Source organism: Monodelphis domestica, chromosome 7, assembly GCF_027887165.1.
Source record: "Monodelphis domestica isolate mMonDom1 chromosome 7, mMonDom1.pri, whole genome shotgun sequence".
Classification (NCBI taxonomy): domain Eukaryota; kingdom Metazoa; phylum Chordata; class Mammalia; order Didelphimorphia; family Didelphidae; genus Monodelphis; species Monodelphis domestica.
In genome coordinates this window covers 239,778,675-239,803,386 of record NC_077233.1, presented here as the reverse complement: position 1 = coordinate 239,803,386, position 24,712 = coordinate 239,778,675, and the positions used below count along the sequence as shown (strand labels likewise).

Here is a 24,712-nt window from a genome sequence, read left to right as displayed (position 1 = left end):
TTCTGCTAAACTTTTTTTTAATCTTTGTTACAACGTTTGACTTGCTGGAGGATGGGGGGAACATAATTTTTTAAATGTATTATAAAACAGAAAGACATTATAGGATCATACCTTGTAAGCTTAAAAATTAATATACAATAACTCCAAGTATTATATATTATAAAGTTTATTATCTAACAAAATGGAACCACATGACTAAGTTTTTCTACTTGCTAAAAAAAAAGTGTCCACAGAAAGAGAAGAGAGCTAGACCAGGAACCCCACCTAATTTATCCACTGTCCATGTCAGCACATAATGACAGGAAGTCAGTGGGCTCCTGGGAATCATAGTTTTTAGGGTAACAGATTTCTAATTATACAACCTTCAGTGCTGAGAGAGACAGTATAGGATATCTAGTCTAACACTCATTTTAGAAATTAGGAAACTGACACCCAGGGAGTTTAAGTGACTTGTTCAAGGATATACAAGTAAAAATAGGGGAGTCAAAATTTGAACCTAGGTTCTCTGACTCCCAATCTAAGACTTTCCCCCCTTTTCTTTGTTTGTGTGCTTTTAAGTTAAGAAAAAGAGAGCAAGATTGGCTAACATGACAGAAATGGAAAGTAATGAGTGCTGGAGGGGATGTGGCAAAGTTGGGACATTAATTCATTGCTGGTGGAGTTGTGAATTGATCCAACCATTCCGGAGGGCAATTTGGAACTATGCCCAAAGGGCATTAAAAGACTGTCTGCCCTTTGATCCAGCCAAAGCACTGCTGGGTTTGTACCCCAAAGAGATAATAAGGAAAAAGACTTGTACAAGAATATTCATAGCTGCACTCTTTGTGGTGGCCCAAAATTGGAAAATGAGGGGATGCCCTTCAATTGGGGAATGGCTGAACAAATTGTGATATATGTTGGTGGTGGAATACTATTGTGCTCAAAGGAATAATAAAATGGAATTCCATGGGGACTGGAACAACCTCCAGGAATTGATGCAGAGCAAAAGGAGCAGAACCAGGAAAACATTGTACACAGAGACTGATACACTATGGTACAATTGAATGTAATGGACTTCTCCATTAGTGGCAATGCAATGACCCTGAACAACTTGGAGGAACCTAAGAGAAAAAACACTATCCACATTCAGAGGAAGCACTGTGGGAGTAGAAACACTGAAGAAAAACAACTGCTTGAATACATGGGTTGAAGGGAATATGGTTAGGGATGTAGACTCTAAATGAACATTCTAGTGTAAACAACAACATGGAAATGGGTCCCGATCAAGGACACAAGTAATACCCAACAAAATTGCCGTTGGCTGCAGGAAGAATGGGTGGAGGGGAGGGAGGGAAATAATGTGATTATTGTAACCAAGGAATAATGTTCTAAATTGACTAAATAAACTTATTCAAATAGGAAAAAAGAAAAAAAAAGAAAAGAGAGAAAGAAAAAAAGGAAAAATGTAAAAAAGAAAAAGAAAAGGAAAGCAAAAGGTTTCTCCTAAAGTGACAGAAGAATTACAATTCCAGAGCATTCTATACAGGGATAGAAGGGAAATGGGAAACACAACTCAGGTGTCACTCTGAAGTTAGTCATATCCTGTCTCTTAAATCAGTTGGTATTATTTCATTTATACTTGTATTACTTATGTTCATGTTGCATCCCTAATCCTACCCCCTCATCTCAGTAGAATAGAAGCTTCTTGGAGACAGGAACAATTCCACTTTGTATCTTCTCTTCTGACCATATAACCCAGCACATAGTAAATGATGAATAAAATCAGATTGAATTGGACTGGATTGGATTAGATTAGGAAAGTAAATACAGAATAAAATCATTTTATACTATGGTGGACTAACCTTTCAAATTGCTCTTTGAAATGACTGATAAAATCATCTATCCAAGTACTTGAAGAAAGAGACATGAGGCAGCAGCTGGGTAACTCAGTAAATTGAGAGCCAGGCCTAGAGATGGGAGGTCCTGGGTTCAAATCTGCCCTCAGATACTTCCTAGCTGTGTGACCCTGGGCAAGTCACTTAACCCCCATTGCCTAGCCCTTACCACTCTTCTGCTTTGGAACCAATATGGAAAATAAAGGTATTAAAAAAAAAAGAAAGAGACACTAGAATTGATACTATAGGAGCACCCTTGGCACTAGGTATGGCATCAGAAGAGGGGCCTATTGATATCAAGGCGGCCAGACAAGGTCCTCAAACATCTCTCTCATAATCCTATAAATTTCCACCTCACTCCATTGAGTCAAGGAATTGTTGGGAAAATAATTCACATTTAGATAGTTCTTTAACATTTACAGCATACTCTATATAGGTAGTCATACAGACAGATTTTGGGGTGCCAAGAATTTATTTCCATATATCAAAATCTTGACCCTATGTTTATAGCCTTTTTTTTTACCAGCTCTCTTCCTTGGATTCTCCCAACACTCTCTCAGAGCATCCCATATCTGTCACACACAACCACCTGGTTCTCTGGGATTGGAATGCTCTTCTCTGAATTTGAGTTTCTTCCACTGAGGCCATCACATTGCTCATATAAGCTCAGGAGGTTACAGGTGGGTCATACCTTGGCTGTCCAGTTTCTCTGTGTCATTTTGCCAACAGCAGACAGGGTATGAGTAAATATTTGTCCATCATCAGGGATCCATGGGCCGCATATTCCACCTTTCCCCTTCACCCCAAAAAAAAAAAAAGATAAGCTGGTTTATTAACTACCAAGAAAGGCAAGAGACTGATCAGATGGAGTTGGAAAAGATTGACCAGAGAAAAGCAAGTGAAAGAGAGAGGGAAAAGTTATCACCAATGGAATCATTTAATCCCCATCTTCTGATAAGGGCTAAGCTTTCAACAAAATGTGCTAGAATCATTCTGAAGAGCTCTGAGAATGGCCCTGTTATTTCAGTCCCTTTGTTTCCTGCTCTAATGCAGTCAGAAGTCTTTTTTTTTCCCCTCCAAACACATCTCATGTCTTTTGTTCTCAAAGAACATCACGTACCATTCTCTTCAGTAATGTGTTACTGATACGGAGTCATCATCCTGAGCAAGTAAATGATATACTCTAACAACCTGCCCACTGAAAAGCATTTGATTTGGATTTTTTTTAAGCAAAAAAGAGGAGGAGCTCCCAGGAGAGCCATAGTAGTTTGACTTTTGAAGGAGGTTATCATCCATTTTAATAATCAATTGTTAAATTTTCAGTGTGAACATTTACATTATAGAAATTGGCAAATGCTACAAATCTTTTATTTTTCATTGATTTTCTGGACTCAAGAAAGTGATGAAGAAATGTTAATAATGAAGATTAAGCTTAAAAGTGTGCATGCGGGGAGGAGAGCTGATCAGTAAACATGTGCCTCAGTAAACATAACCACTGCTTATCTCCAAAACAAAGGTCTTTGACCTGCTACATCTCTACCACACTATCTTTGACAGTAAGCCTTTTTGAGGGCATATAATATATATATGCATATATATATAAATAACTGTTATTTATGTTTCTGAACCATGCCACACTCAGCTATTGATTAATTGATTGATTGGTTTGATTCTTATTCTTGCTTAGTGTTGACATAATCACAAGATCTGCCTTATATATGGTGCTTTTATCTTCTCAATTGATCCTCACAACTAACAAGTAAGGTAGGATGCTATGATTATCTTCATTTTATAGAGGAAAAACTGAGACTCAAAGAAATGAACTGAATTACCCCAAATCACCTAGCTGATAAGTGTATGAGGCAGGCTTCAAACCCAGACCTTACCAAGTCAATCTATTAACAAGTATCTCACAGGATCACAAATTTAAGCTAGTCTAACCTTTGAAGTTGTGAGTCTAACCCTTTCATTTTATGAATGAGGAAAGAGAATCTCAGAGAAGTTAAGCACCTGACTCTGAGCCACAAAGCTAATAATTATCTGAAAGATAATTTGAACTCCTCTTCCTAACTCTACATTTAGTGCTTTGTATGCTCCGAGTAACATGCTTTATAAGTTGCAAAGAGTTGTGTAAAATGCCTTGCAAATTGATAAATATTTTGTAAATTGTAAGGTGACATTATTATTGTTCAGTCAGATATGACTGACTCTCTGTTGCCACATGGACCATAGCTATCCATGAGGTTTTTTGGGCAAGGATATTAGAGTGACTTGCCAATTTCTTATCTAGTGGATCCTTTTGTCAGGCAATCAGAGGTTAAATGACTTGCCTAGGCTCACACAACTGGGAAGTATCTAAGGTCAAATTTGAACTCAGGTCTTCCTGACTCTAAGCCCAGTGCTCTTAACAACTGCCTCTGTAAAAGTTATATATAATATAAACAATTATTAAAGGGATAGCTTTAGAGCTAGAAGAGATTTTAAAGGTCATCTAATCCAACTTCATTTTAAAGATGAGGAAACAGACTCAGCAAGATTAAATGACCTGCCCACCATTATAATGGAGGTAGTAACAGAGCAAGACTCAAACCCAGGTTCTAGGACTTTAAATCCAGGACTCTCTCCACTGTTTCTTTTGTCATAATTTGTTGGTTTGATTCAAAATAGAAAGTTATAGCTGAAACACACCAAATAAATGAGCAAAATGTGGCAGTCAACTCCAATGGTGTCAAACTCAAATAGAAACGAAGGTCACTAAACCAAAACCAGGAATCCCTATGAGCTGGATATAGGCTTAGAAAGCCAAATATTAACAATAAAATGTTACTTATGTTGCCTATTACCTTTTACTTCTCTGCAATAGGTTCCTCTTTTCTTCCAAACCATGATCAGTCAAGTATTAAGTACTAACTCTATACTATGTTGTAAATGTAAATAACTATTGATAAAGCATTATGTTTTATTGTATATATGTGTTTTATATATTTCTATATTGTATTTTATGCATAGATATATTATTTCTATATTATATTTCATATATTGTATATACATATGTAACCTATGTACATAGATTATATGTGTGTATATGTGTGCTTTATATATGTATACATATATAGATTCTTATTTTCTTCCAAATTATGATCAATCATTTAAGTACCTACTATGTGCTAGGCATTGTAACTTAAAAAAACAAAAATCAAAGTCAGAATTTCCTAATCCTTGAAAAATGCACTTTCACTTTACTTTTATTCAAAGTTCATCTATGTATTTATTCAGTGGCTTCATTTATACTATCTGATGCTTGTTGATAACTGCTTAGGCTAAAATTTAGAGAATGATAGACATTTATATTTCTCAGAAAAGTTATAGAGCTCATTATTCAATTTGCAGTTTATTTCCAAGGATTTCTAAAAATTCACTTCATAAACAGAACTAAGGTTTTAATGGCAAAGAGGATGCTCTTTCTCCATACCAGCTAAGGATATATTTCTAAGCTCTCCTTTGACTACTTTAAAAAAATCATTGATTCTAAAATAGAAAGCAATGGACTGACCTTACTCAGGCTTGGGGGAAAGGAGTGTTTGGCATGGTTAGACCTGGGCACAAATCACGTTAGCAGCTAATTGGAGAAAGGATGAGTTGGAGTGGGGAAAGACGTGAGGTCAAGAGGCTAATTAGGAGGCTATTTCAATAGTCCAGCCAATAGAGTTATGAACTGTGTGAGTGGGAAAGAAACATATGCGAAGTATGTTGTGAAGACAGATAGAAATAACAAAATTGGACAACAAATAGGACAAGTGTGAGAGTGAGGAATCAAGGAAATTATCTAGATTTCTAGTTCAAATGACTGGCAATATTTCAATAATAAGATCATTGGGAGGAGAAGAGATTTGTGGGGGGAAGATAAATTCTGTTTTGGACAGATTGAGTTTGAGATACCTATCTATCAATTGCTGGTATCAATTGGTAGACTGAGTAATTTCCTTGCTTAGATTTCTCTATACTAATGAAATCACATGAGGTCCAGTGACATTATATATGTGTGTATTTATTTTGTGTACATATCATATTGCATACCATACATATATGTATATTATATATGATACAATACATACATATATATTTGTTTCTCTAATATTCTTAAATGGAGCCTCATAATTCTCTTCCAATGATTCCTATGAATCTAGCACTGGACCTGAGGCTTATTTAGTGACTAAAATTTCAAAGATTTTCCCCATAAAGAGAGACATAGGCTATTAGGGGGAAGAATCCTATTTACCCACTTAAAAAGTGCTTCAGTGTATGTGCATTGTACTAGATGCCCTGAAGATTACTTTGCAAAACAGCACCCCTCCCTGCAAGATGGTTACAATCTAATTGAAAAGCAAAAGAAGAGAAGCAATCATTATCCCATGTTTTTTAAAATTTAAGTGCCTACTGTATTCACATGGTTCACTCTGGCTGATACAAAAGAGGTTATCTTCTGGAAGATTCTGACATGATATATCGTATCTATAATGTAATAGATATATAATATTGTATGCAGTACTGTAGCTAAAACATACTAATCACTGATTAAAAACTTTGATTCTTTGATGCTAACTTCAAAAGTATGACTGTATTTAATATTAGAAACCATGCTATTAGATATGGCAATTAGGACACAAAGGAAGGAATCGATTCAGAATAGATTATTATAAAGTAATAAGCAGAGGGTCTACTGTTTAATTAGTAGAGAAAGGATCATAGAGTTGAGAGACCCAAGTTTGAACTATTTTACCTCTCAAAGCTTTGCTTTCCCCATCTATAAAGTTAGAGAAATGATATTTATAATATCTCAAGGCTATTAGGGAGAATCAAGTAAGATAATATAGGTAAGCTGATTTGTAAATCTTTTAGTGCCATTGAAGTCACTTATTATTATCAAATAAATATTTATTAAGCACCTACTATTTTCTAGTCAATTTGATATTTATATATATATATATATATATATATATATGCCAACATATAGTATTTCAGGGTTTGTTAAGCAATTCACATTAATTATCTCATTTAATCCTCACAACATTCCTCTAAGGATGAGTATTCTTCCATTCTCAGAAAACTTCCCCTACAACTTGGTACATTTCCTGTAAGGTTGTTACTATTATTCACATATTAATGATGCAGACACTAAAACCAAGTAAGTGATTTGCCCAGGGTCATACAGCTAATGTCTATGGCAAGATTCACATTCAGGTCTTCTTGAGTCCGGTCCTGAACTCTACCCATTTTACCAGTACCTAGCCCCAAAGTTTGGGGTTTTTTTAAGGCCCTGCCTGCTGGGAGCTGATAGAACCTTTTCATTTTTTAAAAAATGGCTTCACCCCATAGAAAGAGCCCACAGAAATCAATACACTATTACCTACTACTAACCATGAAGGCCAGAGGACAAGAATGAATGTTGGCGTGGTGGACACAGCAGTTCTCTCCATTTGCTTCTTTCCAGTTGGCAGGACACTCTACATCTTCACAGAATTTCTTTGCAGCAGCTACATTGCTAGACAAACAAAATGTTTTGAGGTGTTTTTTTCCTAAGACACTCATTTCATCCTTGCCCTTTCTGGTTCTTTCCTTCCCTCCCCCATTTCTACAGCTTATACTCCTAGATCAAGAAGAAGACATTGGTGGCCTATTCATTAAGCAACACATAAAAGTAAAAAATCAATAACCACACATAGGTTTATTTCAGTCACAACAAATACATCACACCTTCAGTCCCTGTTCTGGTATGCAGATTTAGGCTTCCTCTGATGGGCACTATCCATTAGATGCTGATGTCTAAATGGAGTGCAAAAAGTTCTCCAAATAGCAGGTACAAAATGTGAAGCCTTATCAGAAAATTGAGCCAAACCACCAAATGTTAGTCATAGTCGACCTATAATAGACTGGGCTAAATAAAACATTCTCTAGGGAACAGAGTACTCCTTCTTTTTTGGAGATAATATACCTTTTCTGGAGCACCAAGTTGCAGGGGAAGTTTTCCATGAATGGATAACACTCACCCTGGGAAGAATTCTCACTTACCATAAACATCATACAAGCCTCAATTAAGCAAAACAATCAGTATTTCTAGAAAATGTATTTTTCCTCTTTCCATTTGGGGTGACAGTATCTACATAGATGAGAGAGAAAAGAAGAGCTCGGAGGATCACTAGAAAGGATTTTCAGATCATCTAGTCTAACGATTTTACAGATAACAATAATGCAACCCAAAGATTGGGGAAATGATCTCCCAAGGTCACACAGGCAGCAAGCAGGGTTAAGCAGTTAAAACAAAAATCTGATACATTTTGATAAAGGCTATAGAGAACTTGAGTGTTTGCTAGACACCCACCAAAACAAAACAGACATACAAAACCCTGATTCTTCCTCAATGTTTTTAAGGCTGTCTCATTATTAGCTTCAACTCACTATTTCTCATCTGAGATGTTTAGTCACAGCCATATTCCAGGTATCATACAATGGCCAGTTGGAGCAGTTGCAGGAAGGATGTGAAGGATGTTGAAGTACAAAGAGCAGGAAACACTTGATCATTTGTTAATGGCAAAAAAAGGGTTCAGATAACGTTTAGAAAACCACCAACAAAACTGCAATAGACCTGAAAGCAGCTGACAGTTTCACCAATTTAATTACAGCTTTTGTGGAGGTCACAAATACAATGACCTTTTCTAATTCAAAACTGTTTTCTATGCCTATTTTTAACATACCAGTCAAAGTACTTCTGGGGAGATGAATATTTGAAGAGACTTGGTTATTGAGTAGCACTGACCAAGTCAAGGCAGAGATGAAGAAGCTACAAAGTATAGTGCAGCTTTGTTGAACTAGTTCTCATGCCCAAACTGCAACTTCAAGCTGCCTATGAGCCCCTGGAATTACCCTAGAGCTGAGGGAAGAAGGGTTCACTTTGTGCCACTGGGTAGAGGAGTATCACATGTAAAAAATATCCTTGGACCCTAGGAAAAGGGGGAGCAGGGCAGCTCCCCTTCCCCCCTCCATCAGTAGGCACTTGTGCCAATACTTCGCCAATGCTGGTACAGTGAAATGAGCATTAGATCAATATTTTCCAGCTCAAGCATTTATTACCAGGTGACTGAACAGGTTGTTTAATCCCTTTGTGCCTTAATCTCTTATCTGAAAAACAGGGTGTAGTATTTCTTAAACATTACCTATTGAAGAAATGATAATAATAACTAATATGCATATGCTAATATAGCATCTCTTATTTCCATATGTATACTTTTAGCTATCATTAGTAGTAATGTTTTAATACTTCAGGGATTTATGATTGTATTAATATGGGTACTCCTTTCATCAGTGAAGACTAAACACTACAATGTTCATAAATGGTCTTCACGAATATATGTGCAAGATAATGATGGTGATGGGGATGGTGATGACAAAGATAAGTAGCCAACAATCAATATGTTGATAACCTTCTCCAAATTTAGCTATGCTGGTTCTCACAAGACAAATATGGATAATCACTAGATAATCAGTGTCTTTATAATACAAACCTTCCAGAGTCTGACCTCTGTTGGCATATATTTGAGAAACTACCCTGATCTCCCAATGAATTGGGATGTAACGGAACAGACCTGGGTTCTACTCTAAGAATGCTTGAATGATCCAGTGACTTGGATCGTCAACAAAATGTGGGCAAAAGCTGAAAAAAAAATACCTCTCTGTGAATAATAATACATAATCTGCCTTCTTCATAGGATCTAGGAAAGAAAAATGAAACAATGCATAGGAAAACTTTGAAAATTAGTAAAGGTAATGAAGACCTCACACAATTCCTAAGCCTGTGTTCTCTAACAGCCACCCCACCAAAGCCAAGCAATTTTGAATTAAGGTCACCTTTGCTCTCTGTGTCACTTTGATGATGTATTTTGGTTCTTTTATTTTCCATCTGAATACCATCATTCCACAGGAACAAAAATGTTCAGGAGTTGAGAATGACAATTTCAGTTAATTCTTCACTATTCCATAATGCATTTTACATTGTCTAAAAAATGGTGGTGTTTTTTTTCTAAATCATGTTCATAGCTGACTGAATCACAGCAATTTAAAAATGCCTGAATCCTCCAGTTAAGTTTTTTTAAAAAAGGAAATCTATTTTGTAATCTGGCCCAACTCTTACAATGAGTTTCTCTTCATGAGTCATACTGTAGATGCTCTGTACAAATGTAAGAGGAAAAATACCCAAATTGAAATGTGAAAAGAATTTCAATGAGTGAAAAGCAGTGGCTTTTATGTGAGTGATGCCTATGCCTTTTCTCCGTAGACTCCACTAGTTCAGTGGATTTCGTGATTGGCTCAAGTCACTTAATTTGATTGAACTAAATGGAGATTTAGAAATCCTTCAGTCATAGCTAATTAGCATATGGGATCATTTAAAAGAATGGATTAAAAAAACCTTAGCAAAATCTTTCACCAATCTGGCTTCTGTTATCCCCTTTATTCTCTAGGTAAGCTCTCACTTAAAATCTCATTTAATTTGTACATTGTGATTTAAGGAGCATTTAGCTCAAACAAGGTGCTAGTTATTCTAACAAAACCCATTAGTTTATTTCACTGAATTAAAATCTGGGCTCAATGAAAAAGAAAAGGAAAGACAGGGCTATAAGGAAGGTGCTATTCTGCACAAATCACTTAGTCTCTTTTTTTGTGGAGCCTCCAACTATTCTTATCAACCTTTTCACTACATATCTAAAGGTCTTCTCCTCACCCTTCCCTGGTTACACTGAAGGGCAGCAGCAGTTGTCAATCAGTCAGTAAACATTTATTAAGCACCTACTAAGTGTCAGGCAGTGTGCTGGCAAGACTAGACCATACAAAGAAAAGTAAAAGGCAATCCTTGTTCTCAAAGGATCAGGGTTGTTTTGGTGAGAAAAAAAAAGACAAAATTCAAGAGCTTCCCTGACACTAAGGGAAAAGTGAAGAGTGTAAATACTTTCCAATTGAAAATGACACAAAACATGGAGACATTTAGAAAGTGATTGGATTTTAAGGTTGGAAGGTACCATTGAGATCTTTTACTCCCATCTTCCATGGTGAAAATTAAGGACTTCAGGGGATAACTAAGTGACTGACTCAGTGGATTGAGGGCCAAGTCCATAGATGGGTAGGTCCTGGGTTCAAATTTGACTTCACTTACCTCCTTGCTGTGTGACCCTGGGCAAGTCACTTAACCCCCATTGCCTAGCCCTTACCACTCTTCTGCCTTAGAACCAATACACGGTATTGATTCTAAGATGGGAGGTAAGGGTTTTTTTAAAAAAAGACTGAGAACTTCAGGAATAAAGCAACTTGCTCCTGGTTACATACTAAGTTAGTGAAAAAGCCAAGACTAGAAGTCAGGTTTTTAGACACCTGGGTCAAAGCACATTCTGCTGTGCCAAGTTTCCTTTCCCCACTATCATTTGCACAAATTGTCACATACAGTGGTGCTATTAATTGCTGTGCTTATTCATAGTATACAGAATATATCATGTCCTGTGTGACTGCTGCCTCCTAAACAGATATAGAGTATGCCCTTCCTGCTACCATTGTTATCTCACTGTTCTTTTGGTGCATCATGCTATAGGTTTCTTTTCTTTTTTACTTCTCGTTAGAGGGAAATGAATGCACTAAATTAAGAAAGAACGTTTTCACATTATTTTCTCAAGTAAAAATGAACTTCACTTAATTCTCTGATGGAAAAATATCACATATTTCACCCAATTCCTTTCATCTTTGAGCAAAGAAGGGTCTATCCTATTAGCATCTCCCATCCTCTCCCATTATCCCAAGCAAGTAAGAAGAGAAAAGGAAAGAGGGTTCCAGTTTAAGCCTGATCCAGGTCAGGCTAGAAGGATACAAGAAATTTTACACAGGGCTCTCCCACAAGCAAATTTTTGAGATACCCACCAGCTAAAACCAACTACACAGAGCTGCCACTGATTTTGCTAATGGTATTCAAGTTAACAGGATTTACAGCCAACTCTCACTTAAGCAGGCATTTATTGGACAGTTTATTAACTTGCCAGGTCTTCCTTCCCTGTTTCCATCTTTGGGGCATTCCACAGCTTGTAGCATCTTGAATTGGAGAAGCAAGGAATGAAAGTGTAAGTTATGGTTCTAAAAGAGTAAGGGCAGAGCAAGTTGCAGTAGGAAAGAATATTGAAGCTAAAACTGTCTAAAGGGATATATTTAATTTACCTGAGAAAGGTGTCCTCCATTATCAAGTATAATTTGTGTGACTGATCCTTAGACAGAGACCCCAGGCTCATGCCATCTACTTCCACTAACTTTCCATTGACCACAAAAGCATCAGTGAATATCTAAAAGCAATCTATCCAGATGGGAAGAGGCCTGAATTCAATCATTCCATATATTACAAGTTATTTCCACAAGTAGGTCATTGTTGTTCTTATCAGAGAATATTGGAAATGCATGACATTAGTATTTTGAAACTTGGAGAAGCCCCTAGGCAAGGCTATACCTGTGGGAAAGGATGCCGTTTCTGATAGCATAGTCATAAAAGTCATCTGAAGCAAAGACAGCATAGGTCACGTTAAAAGACTCCCCACTGATAGCCTTCTCTGGTGGCCGCTGGACCCATGCCATCTCTAGACCTAGAAAGAAAGCATAACTAAATAGCATTAATTATTCCATAGTAAACAACAGCACAGAACAAAAATTTAGTGGAAGAAATGTGCAAACTCCAGAACTTACAATGGCTTAATTGTTAAAAAAAATTTTTTTAACAATCAAAAAAGGGATGAAGACTAAGAACTGGTTTCCTGTGCTTCCTACCCCCCAACTAAGTCACCCTACCATTTCCATCAGAGACTACAATGGCAGTATTACTGACTGCTGGGGCTGCCCATTGATCACAACAAAATCCCCAGTCTTCAGAAGACCAATGTTTCACAATGATACCACATGGCTTCTGGAGAATAAATGTCCCCAAAGCACTCTTTACAGAAAAGCAGTTATAGCTCATCTTTAGAAGTTCAATTACAAAAGCATGAGTTTGATTCCCTCCGGTGTTAGAAAAGATGTGTCCTGCCACTGGGCAACTTGTACTTATAACACAAGAAAAATCAATATACCCACTTTCTATTTTCAAACGAGAATGTTAACTTACATTGGCATAATGTAAGTTATTTACAATAGCTTATAATAACACATTAAAAATCTCCTTTTAAAGAAGACAGACCATCTCTTTCTATATGATTTTCATTCATTCTTACACCATTTACAACTGCTTCTTAGAAAATAATTACAAAGCCATTCACAACTGCTTCCTAGAAAATAAAAAAAGTTAGAAGAACAAAGACCAGAACCAAAAGGCTGCCTTCCTGGGGAAAGGGAGGGGGTAATTAAATAAAAGCTTTATTGATTTTGTTGTTCAATCATTTTTGATTCTTTGTGGTCCCATTTGGATTTTTCTTGCCAAAGATCCCAGAGTGTTTTCCCATTTATTCCTCCAGTTCATTTCACAGATGAAGAAACTGAGGCAAGAAAAGTTAAATGAATTACCCAGGGTCACACAGCTAGTAAGTGTCTGAGGTCATATTTCAACTCAGGAAGATGAGTCTTCCAGACTCCAGGTCTGAAACTCTATCCACTGTACCACCTAGCTGCTCTGTTTTATTGGTTTTTTTTTAATATTGCTATCATTTTTTACCAAATTTAAGGTTTCTGGGACTCAGTTTCCTCATCTGTAAAATGAGGGAACTAAAATTTGAGAGTTTCTAAAGTCCCTGTCAGTTCCATAATTATGCTCTTTTCCTCTCCAAAGAATTCCCAACCACACAAAGAAATTCAAATGCCAAACAAAGCAGCACACTGTCCATGAATGACAATACGTTCTTCATCCCTGATGTGTCCAATAGAAAGAGTATATAGGTTTGGGAGTTGGAAGACCTCTAACACTCATTCTTTCACTTTTTATTTGCCTGAACTTGGACAAGTAGCAATTTCTCTGAGTTTCATTTTTCTTAACTATAAAATAAAGGCATTGTACTAGATGACTTCAAATGGTCCTATCAATTTGTGTTCCACCATTTCTCCAATGAGAGAGAAAACTAACATTAGTTTATTGAAATTTCAATTAGTCATGGCTTACTTATTTCTTTACAAGTAAAGAAACAAGTACTGTAACCCAAACAAGAATTAAAGGTTCCATGATTTCATCAGTATGGGTAGCCCTTCCACTAACATAGATTGCATCCCATCTTCACATTTACATGTTATTTAGTTATGTCCAACTCGTCATGACTTCATTTGGAGTTTATTGACAGAGATACTGGGACAGTTTGCCATTTCCTTCTCCAACTTATTTTACAAATGAGGAAATTGAAGCAAAAAAAAAACCCCAGTTTGCCCAAAGTCACATATTCAGTAAGTGTTGAAACCAGATTTAAACTCAGGAAGATTTTCTGAGAAGTCTTTCTGACTCCAGGCCTGTCATTCTATCCCCTGCACTACCTTGTTGTCCTGCAGCCTGCCTATGCCTTAGTAAATTCTCATCTGATCTCCCAACCCAACTAGACTGCTCTTTAGATAATAGAAATACAATTATATACACCAAATGTGTTCTCAAAGCCATCTTATTTTAGAAGGATGTGATGGAGCTTGGGTTCTACTAGTGCAGACCTAAAAGACCCAAGGTCATCTCTATACCAGATAACAATATTTCTAATGTGATTTACAGTGAGGCAGGATGCCATCATAGATGGATAGCTAGTCTCGGAACCATGAAGATCTGAATTCAAATTCTGTTACTGACCCATACTATGTGACTAGCCAAATCACTTCTCCTTTAACTATTCTAGACAACTCTCAGAATCTATAAATGGCAGAGAAGGTGTCAACCAACATTAGTAAAGAGCTTCCTTATCTGGGAGTTCCTTATGCCAATGAAATGATAGAACCTGTCCCAATCCTTATTATGCACTTTTCTTGTCTTCTTGGAAAATGCATGCTAAATATAAATTAATCTGTTCTTGATAAATCAGTCATTATTAACATTAAATTAGATTAAGATAAATTTAATAATGTTCTATAAATATTATTCTAATATCAACTATGTACCGAGCCCTGTGCCAGATGCCAGGAATAAAATAACAAAGATGAAAAAATTGAACATCAATTATTATACTGTACTCTAAAATCATGATACCTTTAGAAATAATTGAAGTCAGCAGGGATATTTGTCCCTGCACTAAATGTCCTCAAAGTACTTATAAGGCTTTGGAAATGTTCCTGTCTGCTTTTATGGTATTTTTGTTTGCTTTTTGTTTCCTTCCTTATCACTAAGGCTGTCAGCACTCATTTATTTTTGTGAGCATGGCTAATTACAGCCACTCCCAACCATTAAATAGGATCTGGAAAACAAAATAGCCAAGCTTATTAGAACTTTATCCAAAATAAGAATTAAGGGGTTCAAGTAAGAACCCAAGGAGAGAGAAAGGAGAGAAAATGTGCATTTATATAGAACCTACTATATACCAGACACTAAGTTGAGGGATTTTTACATATATTATCTCATTTGATCCTTACAGCAACCCTTTGAGGTGGGTATGGTTATTCTTCCCATTTTAAAGTTGAGGAAATTGAAGCAGACCAAAGTTAAGTAACTTGCACATGGTCACCCAGCTCATTAATGACGGAGATTAAATTTGATCTCAGTTCTTCATGACTCGAGGCCCAGGATTCTATCCACTTTGCCACCAGCTGCCTCTACAGAAGTCTATCATTTGAGTAAAGTACATGATTTTTAGTGCATGAACTCTCTTTTGGATCTTCTCGGGGTCTTTTGTTTCTTGTTTGTTCACCTTCTGCTGAGTTCTCAACTGTGTTTCCCTATAGTTTGATTACTAGATATATGACAGATTACTGTATATTGTTAGATTAATAAATATTGTCATTAAAACTTGTTAAAATTTCAAGTAGTTGATTAATTTCTTTTTATTCCCATTACCTTTTTTAATGGATTTTATTAACACTCCCAGAGTGCGTAATCCCAGAAAAGAAGTAACTATGAATAAAGAATCTTATAAAACATATGCTTTTATTTTTCAAAATAAAATAAAACCGAGGTGTCTGCTCCTGGACAGAACTTCTAACTAAATCAAAGGTTCTTTATCTTATCACAGACCCCTTCAGAAGTCTAGCAAAGCTTGTTATAGACCCATTCTTAGAATGATATCTATTGTCATACATAATTAACAGAGATCCTTAATTTCATTTGAAAGTTAAGGAAAAATAAAGCTGTTCACTTTTTTCTACCCAACTGCACAAACCCACTTAAATCTATCCATTGACCCTTTAGAAGTCTCTGGACTTAAACTAAAAAGATATTCTCTAAGTTCTATAAAAATGGAGATTTGAACCCCAGACTTCAATCCCCAGAAGTCCTTGCTAGCTCCCAGAATTCTCTCTAATCTCCCTGAGTGCAAGATCTCAAATTATTATTTAAATTGACTGTATCCACCTACCCGCTCTCTCTCGGCTTCCGCATCTGGGCACACGCGGTTCTACCAGGCAGGATGTAGAGTGAGTGGTTGTGAATGGGCTCTCTGGGCCTAGACGCATGCTTTCTTATTTTCTATTTTCTTTATTTCTTAATCTTTAATAAACCTCATAAAAATATAATACTTTTAGCAGAGAAACTAATTTTAACTGCTACAGTTCTTAAAGTTTCTATATTTATAGATTAAATGGCTTCTGCCATGGAGCCTGCTCCTCTCATTTCACGTGAGTAGAGCTGAAAGTAGTTCTCGAGGACAAACAACAGCTCTTGACTCCTATGCAACAGTTAACACCCTACTTGACATTATCCTAGAATTAACATGTGAAAAAAGTAATTTGTTTGGAAAATCTTTTAGCTAGATAGCTCAGCGGATAGACAGCAAGGACTAGAGATGATAATTCCTGGATTTAACTGGCGAGATACTTCCTAGCTGTGTGACCTTGAGCAACTCACTTAACCCCAATTGCCCAAGTCTTACTACTCTTCTGCCTTGGAACCAATCCTTGATATAGATTCTAAAACCAAAAGTAAGTGTTTAAGAAAAAGAAAAGAAAAGAAAAACATGTTGACCTCATTACATGAGACTTGGAATAGCCAATGTTCACAGATACCTAGGATGCAACATCCAGAGGAAGTAACCAGGAACAGTTAATTTTTTTATAAATGTATATATTTTTAATTCCAGAAAATTCTGCATTCTGGAGCACATAGATATTTATTTTGTGATAACTCAAATTATATTGCAGAGGATTAAAGCCTCCGGTGGATGGTAAAATACTCAATTTTTAAACTTTGCCTACAGTGCACAAATGCCTTGCCCCTGTTCTATCCTGGCTTAGTCTACTGTGGAAGAGGGCTTTGCAAAAGCCTTACTTCTGAAATTACTTCCCGTCATTTACACTGCTTCCATCTTGTACATGTATATTCTAACGGCTCTCCCATCCCTAAGGGAGTTCACTGGGGGAAGGGACCTGTTTTTGCCTTTTTGCATCCCCAGGGCTTAGCACAGTGCTGGGCACACAGTAAGCATTTTAATGTTCATTGATTGACCTAATGCAAAAACAACAAGGCTTCCCAATAGAAAATAGCCATTAAGTCAAGAGAGATGGGATCCCTATAAGGTGAGTAGAGATGTTTCTACTTTTCTGAGGTACTACCCAGCCCCTCCTTCTACAAATTCTGTTTCCTATCCATGTATGAATAGTAGAGGTCTTCCTTTGGGTTAGTTCCTGGAAAACCCCTGATAAAATGAAATTGTGCTAACTAAAATGGAGAACTGACCCATTCTAATATGATCCACTTGCCTTTTAGCCTTGATTACAGATTATCAGCACAACTGATATCTATTTAGAAAATTAGGCATTGGGGCAATTAGGATAGAGAACCAGGCCAGGAATCAGGAGAACCAGGGTTCACATCTGGCCTCGGACACTTCCTAGCTGTGTGATCTTAGGCAGATCATTAAACCCCAGTTGCCTAGCCAATGCTATTCTTCTGCCTTAGAATTCTAAGATAGAAGGTAAAGATTAAAAAAGAAGATGAAAATAAGGTAATCAAGAAATTGGCCAGATTTTTATGAAAAGAATATAAAAGTTCTCAAGTTCATTTAACAGATGAGGCAACTGAGGCAAACAAGATTAAGTGACTTGCCCAGGGTCACACAGCTAGTGAGTTTAAGACCAGATTTGAATTCAGGAAAATGAGTTAATCTGACTCCAGGCCCAGCACTCTATCCATCGTGCCATCTATCTATTACACCTATCAGCTAATAAACTGAATGGATAGTGGGGGGCGGGGGAGAAGAATATGGAAGGAGTCCAGGAAAGATTTGGAGTGTGGGGTACTGCTCAGCAAAGACAGACCACTATGTGTGCCACAATGAGGACTTTTTTTGAAGAAGAGTGGGGAAAGGCAATACAGAATAAGGAAGGCAAAAACTCCAAAGACAAATATCAAAAGACAAACAACTCATTTCACCATTTGTCTACCGTCAACTCTGGAAATGGACATTTCAGATGATTGTAACTATAGGCATTTTTTTCCCTGCAACAAAAACATCTTGGTTTCAGAGTATCCTTAGCCTTGAGTTTATATAGGGGCAAAGAGATGACTGGACACAATACAGTCAGAGACAAAAGCATTTATCATGGATATTGAACTCAAGAAAGCTGGGGAAGGTTAAGAAACAAAGTATGAAGCCACTGGGGAAATTACCACCAATATGGCTCAGGTTTCCCCTTGGTTCCTGGTTTCTCTGAATTTCTTTTCTTTATTAATTTCTCTCCCACCTAAAAGACTGTTCTTTGATTATTTAAGGTTGTTGGGGGTTTTTTAACTGCTTACAAAGATTATCCCTAGGAATGGATCCTTACAGAACCATTCTGACTGTTTCTAATCCTCATGAAAACAAAATGTAGAGAATCAGGAAAAGCTGACTTGGGGCAAATAGCAAGACAGATTTAGGTGTCAAATCTAAAAGTCTTGTGTTCAGTGCAGATAAATGTTGCTATGACAACCTTAAAAATGTACATTTAATGTTTAAGTTCAGAATATATTAACACTTTGATATAAATCAAACTGTGTAGGCTTATTTTGCTTTAATTCTGACTTATTTAATTTCAATTTATTTTATATATATGGAAAAAACCTAGTTACGTTCTGTTAAGTTTAAATCTCTTTGTAACTTCAAGCTCTTTAACAGATGGTAGCTTCCATTTAATTTTGTGAGTTAAAATAAGGGGGCCTCCTACTTCACTGAGATCCAGGCCATTCCGGTTAACTCCTGCATTCCCACTTGAACAGTTGTCTAAGCCTTACATGTAGCCTGTCATCCATTTGGTCAACCTCAGGAGGAATCATCTGGCCTCCTCTCTAAAGCTACTTGTGTCGAGCCCCCATTCCTTCCTGACTTCTGAATATGCATTCTTCCACCTCTACCATCTTTCTTCTCTCTCATTCTATCTCTGTCTCACTGTCTCTCACTGCCTGTCTGCCTGTCTGTCTCTATTTCTCTATCTCTTTCTGTCTCTATGTCTCTATCTCTGCCTCTACTTCTCTTCCTCTGTCTGTATCTCTTTCCTTCTGTCTCTTGCTCTGCCTCTCTCTCTCTCCCTCTCCCCAGCCTTCTTTTGTCTCTGCTTGTCTTTCTCTGCCTGTTTCAATATCTCTGTGTCTCTGTCTCTACCTGCCTGCTTCAGCCCCTCTTTGTCTCTGGATCTCTCTCTCTCTCTCTCTCTCTCTCTCTCTCTCTCTCTCTCTCTCTCTCTCTCTCTCTCTCTCTCTCTCTCTCTCTCTCTCTCTCTCTCTCTTCTTATAGGTTGCTCTCTCTTTCATCTACAAGTACTTTCCAGTTGTTCTTTCATTTCACTGAATGTTCTACCTTCCTGCACCCCCTCCATTTTCCTTACAGAATATGTAAGCCTCTGCAATCTGGCTGCTGTCTTTCCCTCTCCACAGGAACTTCTTTCTAAAAAATGACCAATTATTTTTTGATAAATGCAATGGATGTTTTTTGCCTCCTCTGATTCTCCTACCCTTTGGTACACTATTCACCTTCTTAAAATTCTTCCCTCCTTTGACTTCTATGACATTGCTTGCTGCTCTTATAACTCGACATTATTCTAGATTTCTCTCTATTTATTTGACCCTTTATTTAAAGCCAGTAATAGTTCTTTGTCAGGAGTCTGTCTGCTTCACTGATTCCTCTTCTTCTTCCCATCCCTAATAAATCTAAGCTTTCCTCCACATCTCTCCTGGACCCCATGCTCTTTCCTCTATAGTTTCTCCCTCAGAAAATCCATTCATTTTCTTGGGTTCACCTCTCCTTTTTGTGCTGACTCCCCAACCCTATTTGCTATTCAAATCAGGCTAGCCTACATACATCCTCTCTCCCCACACACAGTCTATCTGCTGCCACCTGCAGGCTTTAGACAGAAGGAACACATAAGAGATTCTCTAAGGAAAGTATTGTCTGCCATGGTCTGGTTTTCAATGGCTCTAACCTGCTGCTGTGCCTCCTTGTTTAGTTTATGGCCTGGCTGGGCCTTGCCTTGACTTCTGGTATTTGTGTTTCCCAACAATCAATTACTAAGCTAGTTTCTGAATCTCCATTCCATTCCATTCCAACTTCCAGCATCTGAACGTTTTCTGAGTCTAGTCTCCTCCAGAGATAACCTTTTCTTTTCAATTTTGCCTGGACTAGAACTCTAGCCTTCCTGTACTATGTCAGTAATCTACTGTGTCTATCACGTTAGTATGACACTTTATTGATGGCATCATTTTCCCAGTTCCCTGGTCTCGAAACCCTTGGCATGACTCTTTCATGTCCCATCTCCAGCCTTTCACCATCTTGTCGATGCTTTCTTTGAAATATTTCTTGTCTATCACTTCCCCCAACTGATTGCCTTGCATTTTCCAAGAACTTAATCTCTGTTCTTCCCTACTTTGGGTTTTTCCCTTCTAATTCATCCTACATACTAGCTTACTACTGCCAAACTAGTCTTCTTTAAGGACAATATTCCGTCCAATTGCAGGTTTTCGGGTATTCCACCCATACGCTTCTATGACTCATGCACTACATAGGTAGAGCTCCCTTCCTCAACCTGCCCCCCATTTCTCCAAGTTCTGCCTGTTAGGATGAAACAAAATTAATTTAGTCCCTTTGCCATATTATAGACTTTTGAACTTATAAAGAAAATTGTTGTTCCTTTTTCCAGGCTAAATATCCTGTTTTTTAACTCCTCTTAGCAACTCCCAGAAATCCACCACACTAGAAATTTTTTTAGACATACTGAAATTTGATAAACATGCATACCTATTTGGATGACTAAATACACAACAGGGACAATAAAAAGAAGATTGCGTTCTGTTCACAGCATTTTCTTAGTGCTGAATCAAAGCATTCAGAATAAGAATAACATGTCAACTCATCTATCACCAGTCTGCAAGGGGGAAATTATTTTCTTCTAGAATTTATCCTAAAAGATTTTTTGTATGTGGGGAGAAAAGTTAGGGAATTTCAGTAAAAAGAAAATATTATAGTTTTCTTTCAAGAAATAGACATCACAGAAGGAAAAAAAGAAAGAGAAATCACCATTAATAAGGCAATGAGTACCATATAGCAGAATTCAAACTTTTTGGTTTGTAAGTAAAGTTCCTTTTCCACACTCAAGTAAATGTAGCATGTGAGGTAATAAATTAATTTTTATGGAGGAAGTTTGATATAGGTAAAGAGAAAAATAAACATTTCAGTCATCTCTGAAAGACTTGGGTTTTAGCCTTGGGTCTGCAACTTTTCATCTGTGCTTTCAGAAAAATCACTTCACCTCTGTTCCTTAGTATCAATCTTTAAAGGGGGAAAGATGGATTTAATGTTCAAATATTTGAGATCAAGGGTACATGGTCATATTTATATTTGATGGTGATCCAAAGATTTGGCAAAGGTGATGCTGCTGCTAGTTCTCTTTAAGGCCTTTAAACGTGAAATAGGGTATTTTGGTACTTTGCTACTCCCACTATGGTGGGAGATAAGTAAAACATTAAATTCTTTAGGTTACCACAGTAGGAAATGGTAGCGAAAGTAATGAGAAAATAAAAGGTGAGAAAAAGGAAAAATTTCCACCATCTTGCTATTGATTGTGTGTGTTTCTGTGTGTGAGGGGAGGGGGGGGAGAGAGAGAGAGAGAGAGAGAGAGAGAGAGAGAGAGAGAGAGAGAGAGAGAGAGAGAGAGAGAGAGAGAGAGAGATTGGAACATTTACTAAATTATTCTAAAAGCATCATAAAGAATAGATTAAGGATATAAAAGTAACTATAATGGCATACTACAATGACAGGAATTATTCGAATACTCAGAAGTGACATGTTTCCCTACAGGCATAACTGAATCCTAAAGTTTCATTAAACCACTTTAAATTGCCTAATTTAAATTGCTGTTGATGTAGAAAATAATCATCAGCATACATGCATACTGGCGAAATGTTAAATTTGACTGGTACATCTGGTACATAAATTTATCTGGTACATCACCTATTTTAAAACTAAATTTATCTGAATCTTTAACCTGTCAAATTATTTCTTCCACTTTAGGAATCTAACAGTTTACTATTACTTTAATATAGCTGCTGGGGAAAGAGGAGACTACTCCATTTCCTTTCTATAAATCCTCTTGAATTAGAAATGAGTGAATTTAGCAACCTTAAGTTAAGGTATAGTATGATTGATTCGGTTGAATTCAAGAAATATATGGAAAGGGATCAGTAATTTAGCTTATTCTTTGCTGTGTATCTATTTCTAAAATCAAATCAATATGAATCAATATGAAATGTAGCAATTCAACAGGAAGGATTCCTATATTTGGCAAATATAGTTCTTGTTAAGTGTCATATTTGGAAACATTCTTTGTGGCTGATCTGAGTTACTTTTGCTAACTTAAAGGATCAGAAGTAAAAATTAATTAAATCCAGTAGAAATAATACAAATGTGGATGTCTTGATAACTAGCTACAAGTTTGCCAGAAAACCAGTTTTGGAGAGTCAAATTGACAAACCAGAAGCACAGATGAATTCAGGACAGCATCATCCCACATCTTTCTGGGTGTTTGCCCTCCTCCAAATTATGCACTCAGGACCAAAGATAGCTTAGGGGGAAAGATTTTAGATCAGAAAATAGCAAAGCAAACAGCTAACTAAATGGTGTTGCCTTGAGAAGGGTAAAATGGAAAGAAGAGAAAAATAGCATTGCTTTAGGGACAATAGTCTCAGTCCCATTTAATTTATGATCTTTATAATCCTTCTCATCCTGACTGGTTGCTGTTTATCCTTTTTTCAGTGTTTCTTCCCTCTAGCCAGTTCCAGGTTGTTGCTCCCTCCAGAATACCCCCCACTTACCTCCACAGTCCAGCATATTCATTTCATCAGGTTTCTCCAGGGGCCAGCAGTCAAAATCACTGTTGTCCAGGTCATGCCACCCATGGGCAATGCCAACCAAAAGTACCTGCCATGGTGCCACATGAAATCTATGAGCCAAGGCTGTACAGGAAGGCTATTTTCTTTCTTTTTGGTATCATCCCTCCCCCCCCCCCACCTTCCCACCAACTTTAGAGAAAACTTTAGTGAAAGATGTAAAAGTTTAAAGAAAGAAGTTTAAAATCAACCAGCCTCCAAAGATCCCACAAGACACTGACTTGGAAAAGATTATTTCAGTTCCCTTCATCCTGATAATACTTTTAATCCATAGGCAGAGGATGGCCCTCTCCCATACTGGTCTTCATTCCTTTCTTGCAGAGTGCCCTCCAATGATCCCAGGCACCCCTGTCTTTTTCTAGCAGAGTATGGTTTATCTCCCCTTCTGCCCCCCTTCCCAAGTTGCTGCTCTTACCCACCAGTAAACTGGGAGGAAAACTGAGCACCAGGGTAGCTTTCATGCTGGCTAAAAGATAAAAGGATTCAGGAAGATGCTTCTGTTGCTTTGCACTTTCAGGCAAAGACAGTCTCCTTTTCCAACAAGCTGACCTCTCTCTTCCCAGCTTTCCATCTCCCAACCTACTCCTCCATTCTCTTGGATTGGAGGCAGCTAGCAGCTGCACCAAGGGGCGGTGCTGTAGGGTAACCCACCCACCCCTCTCCCTCTCCCCACTTTCTTGCAAGCTTCCCCACTCCCTCTTTCCCCTGGAGGGCCAACCTTATGACCACCCATTCCCTGCAACACTTCAGCAACTGAACAGCTCCTAAATGTCTCTGAATGCTTTTTCCAGGGATGACTAGCTGTCTATTCTGCCTCCTGTTCAGTGTTTCTGTTTTCCAGAAGTTTAAATTTTCAAACTGAGAGAAAATGTAATTGGAATCTAACTTTTATAAGCTGTTGGCCCTTTATATGCCACTCTTCTTTTGATGAGGCCAAAATAGACAATCACATTCATGAACTGCGGTTTTTAAAGTAAATGAGTAGAAGAATAGTTTTCGATACATGGTCCAATTTCAATTGCTCTTCTCAACATAGATTAGCTACTTTCTATTACTATTTAATTTATGTATTTCTTATATGATACAAGGTAATGTGATTTCATCAACTTGTTTCTTCTTGTTATAGGAAAAGTTAAGTAAGGTGTGTGAGTTTGCAGATGGACAGCAGAGTGCAGAGTTCTGGAATTCTGGGGTAGAGCAGCTGTAGTTGGAGAGAGGCAGTTGAGCTTGGGGCCTGTGGCTTTTCTCTCTCTGAGTGGACCTGAGGAGATTAGCTTTTTCCCTGTGGAATTTGACTGCCATAATGTGG

At 37.4% G+C, this 24,712-nt stretch overlaps 1 protein-coding gene across 1 annotated transcript in view; it reads right to left on the bottom strand.

Annotated features, from left to right (window-relative positions):
- Positions 1-23,864, bottom strand: part of LOC100024379 (atrial natriuretic peptide receptor 1-like) — a 133,094-nt gene extending 109,230 nt beyond the window's left edge. Inside the window, exons 1-5 of the mRNA XM_056806310.1 lie at positions 23,823-23,864; positions 23,329-23,434; positions 12,403-12,535; positions 7,286-7,416; positions 2,566-2,663 (exon numbers count right to left, since the gene is read on the bottom strand). Coding sequence (XP_056662288.1) covers positions 2,566-2,663; positions 7,286-7,416; positions 12,403-12,535; positions 23,329-23,434; positions 23,823-23,864 — 510 coding nt within the window. The remainder of the gene's footprint in view (positions 1-2,565; positions 2,664-7,285; positions 7,417-12,402; positions 12,536-23,328; positions 23,435-23,822) is intronic.
- Between the last annotated feature and the right edge of the window lie 848 nt (positions 23,865-24,712).